Below are 7,464 nucleotides of genomic sequence, written 5' to 3'. Positions count from 1 at the left end.
CGGGGATGGCGGTGGGAGCAGCCCTCACGGGGATGGCGGTGGGAGCAGCCCTCACGGGGATGGCGGTGGGAGCAGCCCTCACGGGTGCCAGGCGAGTGCTTCAAGAGACAGATCTACCGCCCAGCTCCTGCTTTCCTGGCTGTTGGGCAACCAGGAGCGATTTTCCGCCTTCTGCCTTTGCCTCCCGGGTTCCCTTCTTGCCTTCCTAGCTGGTCGCTATTCCCAGTTAAGCAGAGTTTATTTGGACCTCTTAACCGGTTGGGGAAGCCGCTTGCTCTATGATCCCCTGCAGGGGCGGTGGATTAAAAGTTGTCATGACAAAGCTGAATTGTCCTGGGAGGAGTTAAGAGAGCGCTTCAAGTGCCTCTGCCAGGGATCCACAGTGCTTAAAGAACAGACCCAAGCTGCTCTGAAACTCCTGAAGACACRGGATGGAGACTTTGAAGTCCGTGGCCTAAGTGTGTGGACAGACTTACTGCTGGAAGTAGAGGAAAAGAGTGCTAATGTGCAAACACAAAAGCAACGTGAACAGTTACAAAAGCGAGCAAATGTGGTTAACTTTATTTGATGTGAAAGGCATGACAACTACACTGACTTTGTTGAAAACCAAGCATTATTGTGACTGCTGATCACAATGGTTCTGRCTTCATCTGGTTCTGACATCTTTCAGTGGGGCCCAGTAGTTTCTTGTTATTGTGCAGTCATTTCTGGTTACCACAGAAAATACATTCCTTTTCAGTACTCTTTTATTTATCTAATAAAATAAAATTCTGTTTAAAGTACAGAGTGGTTTTTCAGTTCAAAAAACATCGCAGTTCAGATATGGTCATGGTAGTCATTTCTCTGAGTGTTGGAGGCTGACCAAAGGCTCAAAAGGAGGGTGGAGTTTCAAATGTGAAACCCCCCAGATTCAGGTTTTTTTTAGTAGTGGTTGTCTTCATTGGGCTTTCTGTTCTGGTGGCCACTTCAATGCTTCTCTACCTCTTACACATGACAGCCCCAGGGTCAGTGATGAAAGTGWGAGGAAGCCAACTGGAAAGCTGCTTGAAAAGTTCTAACATTAAAGTCTATTAGTTGCTATGTTATTTGATAATATGCAAGTATTTTGTAAGAATATATCAGTAAAACATAGGATGTTCTGTATGGTTTTCTTTCCGTTTCCATAGTTTGTTAAGTGATTGCTTTGTGAAGCAAAAAAGTGAGGGAACAGCAAACTTTATTATATGTATATATRRTATGTATTGTATATTTAAAATGTCWATATATTTRTATAAAATATTATGTAATGATRTATATAAAATATGTAATACATAGTATATCTCCGCCTTTTTTGTTTTCTGTTTCATCTGTTTCTGTGAGGAAAACTTGAACAAGGTAGTTTCGACCTTTCCACTGTCATTAAAATGAGTATTGTAGCACAGAAGTGATGAGTATATTTAACTTCATAAACTAGTGCTACCAAAAGTGGGCACTGTAAAAAGTAAACAAGGAAGATGAGGGAAACATATGGAACTCCTGTAAAATGAGTTATTCATTAATCTTTTGTGTGGAGGACCTGTCAGAGTTCCTGTAGACCATAATCCTACAGTTTCAAAATCAATTGAGATATCTCTTTCTTTTCTTGCAAATGCCCTTTGGAAGGGGCTAGAAGATTCTGCTTATAAGCTTAAAGCAAGCAAGATATTAAATGTATAAACTGTTTTGAAGCCAATTAGAATAGTAGTATTATGACAAGAAATAGTGTTTATAACTATGGCAGATATTTCTGTATGGCAGACCTAGAGTGGGAAGGATGTTGTAGTTTTAAAATGGAAGCAACTAGTACAAGGGTTGAATAGTGTCTATCAGGGAAAAGGAATTATTTGAGCATGTATGGAAGTAATTAAAGAAATATGTAAGTTCTTATTCTTCACCTTTTAAACAGAAGAGATACAAAGGGGTAGCACACTTTATTATATTTAGAAGGACAGGCTACTAACCTATCAAAATACAACTTTTCTCTGTGTTCCTTGTTATGTTGTCTTAGTGACACAATGAAGTTATGGAGATCTGTGGATGGACATATTTTAAAAGCTGCGACTGTAGCAGCTGTCTTATTCTGTCTTAAATGGAATTGTGGTCAGTCTTAAAAGACACAAATGTATCAGTGGATCTCCTGACTGAGTCCGTATTTCTGTGGTATCAAAAAAGAATATGAAATCTCTAAAAATCTGTCTGAAATCTGTCAGTGTTTAAAACTGCTTAGAAGTGTAAAGCATGAAGTTTGAATTTATGTTGTCTAGCCACAGTTCCCTGTGTTATGTAGTTTTGGCATTTGGTGTGGAAACTCTGCACTTGAGCTTGCTCTTAACGCTTTTAACAGGCACAAGATTTTTTTGTCTGTTAGAATACTTTTTGCTATCAGAGGTTCCTCAGGCATAATATACCCAAAGATACTAGTCAAAGTCATTTGCTTCTCTCCAGCTATACATTGTGATTATCAAATATTGCAATAACCTTACAAGTGTTATAGTATAAACCAAAACTTAGCTATTAAAACCTACTGTTCCCAGTACCTGAGTCTCTGGACAAATTTCAATGAGAGTTAAGTCTTAGTTTTGCTTGTCAGGGTAGATACATTTCCTAATTATACTCAGAATATTCTCTATGAATTAAGTCTCTTAGCAGCTTTTAAATTTGGAGAAATCATGTCCTTGTAGGAAGTTTCTTCTTGCAGTATTTCAGTCTTGCTTTTTGATAAGCTTTGTGTTATAAAATTCAGTTCATGAAGACAGATGCCTTCAAATAATGTGTCATTCCACCTTTTTTTTATTAGTTAAGTGAAACTACAGAATCCTTTGCTGGCACAGCTAGGAAATAATAAGCACATTAGTGTGACTTTTTTAAGAAAATAAAGAAGTAATCATGGGCATGGATAGGCAGGAGACAGGCCAGTATAGACCATATATATTTGATTTCCAATTCTGTCTTATAGTAAAAGCTAGTTTAACCTCAGTGAGACAAAAGCACCTGGTTATAGCAATTTCACAAAAATGTTCCAATCTGTCCCAAATACATTATAAAGAGGTGCCAGATCCCTGATTACCAAATTCCAGAATCCATATGGCATTCATTGAACAAATACACTGGTCCACATTCCCTATTATTTCAGTGTGCTTGTCRAGTTCTCCAGGTAGCTGTGCGAATTATGATTAATTTTTTCTGGAACTCCATTTTTAATAAAAGTCTAAACAGGAAAGGGAAAAGTGTGATGTCTGTAACGTCTTCCCTCCATGTATTTGCAGCTCGTATTTGCAAACTCTTGACAATCTCAACTATCATGAGAAGCAAGATACTGTAAATGACTGGCTAAGGCCTCTTCCCCAATCGCCTTCCTCTTTTTTTTTTTTATTGATAAAGAGAAACAGATCCCTGCTATTTATTAAATGATGAATGAGGAAGCTCCTATGCTTGTGTTTTAGAAGATTRGTAAGGGTTGTGGAATGCATCAGGAGGATCTTATTTGCCCAATTAATAGCTAAGACAGATACATTTTCCTGCTATTGATGTTTTTKGRTTTTTTTTTCAGTAAGAGAAAACAATTTACCCCTTKTCAAAGACAACTGTAACTCCACAAGTGACCTGCTAAGTGATGTCTGGATATAAAGTTTTCATTTTTCTGGTGATGTGCCTGTTCTCTAGTACTAGGAAAAATCTAGAAGAAAGCAAATGATCTGTTCTAGTAGTTTGCAGTGTGAATGTAGATACTAAAATAAAGATAAATTGTGTAAAAAAATTTGTTCATTTAGGGGAAGAGTATTAGCAAATTGGTACTATTCAGGTGAATATACAAGTCTGATTGTGACAATGCATTGGCATGAACAGATTTGAATAATCACAAGTATAGTCTGGAAAAATAACTTTTTAWCAGGTAATAATAATATCAATCCTTCTCACAAACAGTTTGCTCTCAGTGTTGTATCCATCTCATGAGGAATTAAATGCTGTTTTTGCCAAACACATTGTTCTTTATGAATCAGTTAYGTGCCTGTACTGAATTTCAGATTAAGAAGTGATAGACAATCTGGAAAAAATAATTACATGTTCTCCCCTACGTACTTCTTTTAAAAAAGTCTCAGGTTAAAAAAATGACTGTAGCAATGAACTAGACCAGAGATAAACACACAGTGAAGGTGCATGCTCTTTGATCATTTTCCAAAGGTAGCCTACAAAGATGTTAAGCTGATAAAAATAGCTGTTACTTCAATATTGGAGTCATTCATGTGCCAGCACCACTTCAATTCCTTGCATGCCAGTACCTTAGAGTTACTGATATTATYTTATATATTTAATTATATGTCAATAGTTTTCCATTGCATCAGTTCTTTCACAACTAGGGATCTCTGTCCCTAAATCTTYAGAGTGACTGGCATTTTATTTGCAGTTATTTTGATTCACTCAGGTACCACAGAGGGTGGCAGCAGAGCCTCTCTCACAGATACACTCAGGCTTCTGACCCAAGGGGAGAATCCAAGCTCGGGTCATTTCTAGGAGCAGAAGAGATGCAGGGAGTAAACACCCACTGTTGTGTTATCCAGTCAAGCTTCTRGTTGAAAAATCCTATTGAAAGACTRTTTTGTCCTTGCAATTCTAATTTTACTGCCTCTTTACTGTAATCRAGGATCAGGTAATAATATAAACCATATCCTCTAACTGTCTGTATCYACAGGCCCATTTTATTAATAATATTAGGTATGCAGCTCTTAAATTCCTTTTCTATTACATGATAAATTCCATAGTATTATGTGATCAATTTACTGTAACGCTTAACTAGTACACTTTACCAGAAATCAGCAGTGTGCAACAGAAAATGTAGCAATCAAATTCTGAATTTTGTCTTGAACTGCACCTTCCTATTATATTTCTTCCTCTGGGAAGAAGGTTCAGGATGAATGCTCAGACCTGGGTTATTCACAAACACTCTAATCCCAGCATTTGATAAAGCACTATTTCAATTTTTGGCAATTGTCATGAGTTTTAAATCCCACCGCAAAGATTGTTTGAATGTTTGCCTAAGAATAATTTCCAGGAATGAAATATGTACTGCTTTTACCTGCACATTTGTATCATTGTTCCTCTTATGGTGTGTTGGACTCAGAACAGGAAATCATAATTGAGGTCTTGAGTTCCTGTGCAGAGTTCTTCTCTCAAAATAAAGTTAGCAATGGAAGAAAATTACCATGTGCTTTCTATCGTGCATAATAAATATTACACCCATTAAAATAAGCTAACAATGCAAGACTAATTGCTATATGATTCAATTTTCCATTCAATGCATAGGTAAATACTTGGTTTTAATGCTGAATAACTGGGGAAAAATGTATTTGTTTTGCTCTCTTAGAAGGAGATAATGAATCTTCTTTAAAGACCAGTGGGCTGAAATGTGAAAGCAGCCTCTCTTTCCAATACTTATAGTCAGTGGAGTCATTAATATTTYCTTATTAATGTAAATGAGCTAGGTAAGAACAATTGATTTCCTCTAGGAATTAATTGGGCATGATCAATCCCTAAAACAAGTGTGACAACAAGGTCGTTCATCAGCTGCTTAATGCTGCAATAGCCTAAGCTTGCCCTTTCAGCTGGGAAAAGATGCCATGCCCTGGAGAAAAGGCTTTTAAATCATTGTGCTATTGACAGAAAAAAAAAATGTGTACTGTTGTCTCTCACAAACTCATCATTCTTAATGCTGAGGTGAAAGTTGCTGAGTTCAGGTATTTTGTAATTTGCCTTGCTCAAGCTTTAGTTTTTAGGGTAAAAATATAAAGTATGTATAGGAAACTGTGGGTCTCATCAGTTATGAGGGGAGCTTCAGGCATTGGAAGTGATATGCAAACAAATGTCATAATTTAATTGATGTCTAAAACTTTTGAGGAAGATTATAGTGTTTTTCAATTATACCAATGAAATAATCTGACCCATCACTCATTTGTTTGCTCCAAATTAGTTTGAACACTGAATTCACCTCCAGTTTGCCAGTATTTTGCTTTTTTGTTAAGGGGTTTTCTCTCTCCCTAATGCAACAAAAGCACCTTCCCTTTTATTCTTCATAAATGTGTACAAAATCCTGCTCAGCTTAAAAGATAATATGCATCAAGGGAACACTAGGGTGACCATAATGCAGAAAATAATTTCTAGAAGGTAAAACTAGAATTTCTTAGTGTACTGCTGAAGTAGTCAAGTACTTTCCCTTATTTTCAAATGACTCAAAATTCAATGAGGAGTCACTCCCTCCCACCACCTGCAAATGGCATATGAAACTGTCATTTAACCCAAAAAGCACAAATAAGATCCAGTAGCAGGAAATGAGACCTTAAAACTGTTTAAAGAAAGATTCTGTTTTCTGTAACGATATTATTGTCAAATTGGTGGAATAATTTGTCGACACCTTTTGTGGCATTCACTGCTTACTTGCAATTCTTTGCAGAGACTTGGTGTGTTTTTAAAACATGCTTTTTTATTTCAAGCAAAAGGTTTTTTCTGCTTGTAGGACCAATCCTGGCATGGAAAAAGCAAGGAAGAAAAAAGAAACTTCCCCATCATGCTGTTTCCCACCTCCTGAGCCTGCTCTGTGAGCAGTGAACACGAGAGCATCGTGTGGAGCACGTGGCTCAAAAGCAGAAAACTGCAGCTGGAACGTCCTGATGTGATCATTGTTGAAGACTGTTGGAGTCCATCCAGTAAAAGTGAAAAAAGTTTTATCTGGATCCGACTTAACACAGCTTCCTTTTAAAAGTAGTTGRATTTGTGGCACTGGCTGTAACTGAGCTAGGTAGAGCATGAATTCTGGTGTGAAATGCAGCAGACAACATCAACTCCAAAGTAGGAAGAAACACTGAACTAATTTTTTTAAGGCCATACAAATGTTAGCACCATCCATTCCTATCAATGGAATTTATTATGTAAAAAAAAAACCTGTTTAAGTGACTGAGGAATGATTCCTATGGTGTTAAGTCTAGTAACATAAAATTCTCATCTTCACACCTTGCATCTATGTCATCTTCTAAGGTTTTCTCTTCATCCTGTGTCTTTCTACATATGACAATTTTTAYACCTTTTTAATCTGAGAGGGGAGAAAATGACATAAACAACTCCTGTCTGCATTTGGTGATGTCCAAAATGTGTTGCTGACGCTGCCAGTTCAAGACTGGTTGGAAAAGTGAAATAAATTACAAAGGGMTAAGAGGAGCAATTACAGGAGGTGCATTATCCAAACATGTGTACAATCTCAACTGGTCACTGGCCATCTGCTGGATCTGGAATTGCTACAGTGACTCTCAGGTAATGGTGAGCAGCATTTGCCACTAATTACAACAGGAAAACAACGGACCCCGTGCACGGCACTGACAAATTGCTCCCAGTGGTATCTCAGCTATTCCACTGTTGTCATTACAGCCTCTAGCAAAGTCAGGATATTTGAAAAGAGTG

General features: G+C 37.3%; 1 protein-coding gene across 1 annotated transcript in view; it reads left to right on the top strand.

Annotated features, from left to right (window-relative positions):
- The window catches only part of FANCF (FA complementation group F), a 1,880-nt gene extending 714 nt beyond the window's left edge, over window positions 1-1,166 (top strand). The window contains exon 2 of the mRNA XM_057382701.1: window positions 19-1,166. Coding sequence (XP_057238684.1) covers window positions 19-568 — 550 coding nt within the window. The 3' untranslated portion in view covers window positions 569-1,166. The remainder of the gene's footprint in view (window positions 1-18) is intronic.
- The last annotated feature ends 6,298 nt before the right edge of the window (window positions 1,167-7,464 follow it).

The sequence above is a fragment of the Malurus melanocephalus genome, unplaced genomic scaffold, assembly GCF_030028575.1.
Source record: "Malurus melanocephalus ecotype Western Australia unplaced genomic scaffold, MMel_1.1 scaffold_580, whole genome shotgun sequence".
NCBI lineage: Eukaryota > Metazoa > Chordata > Aves > Passeriformes > Maluridae > Malurus > Malurus melanocephalus.
Note: the sequence above shows the minus strand (reverse complement) of the source record. Positions and strands in the feature narration are given on the sequence as shown.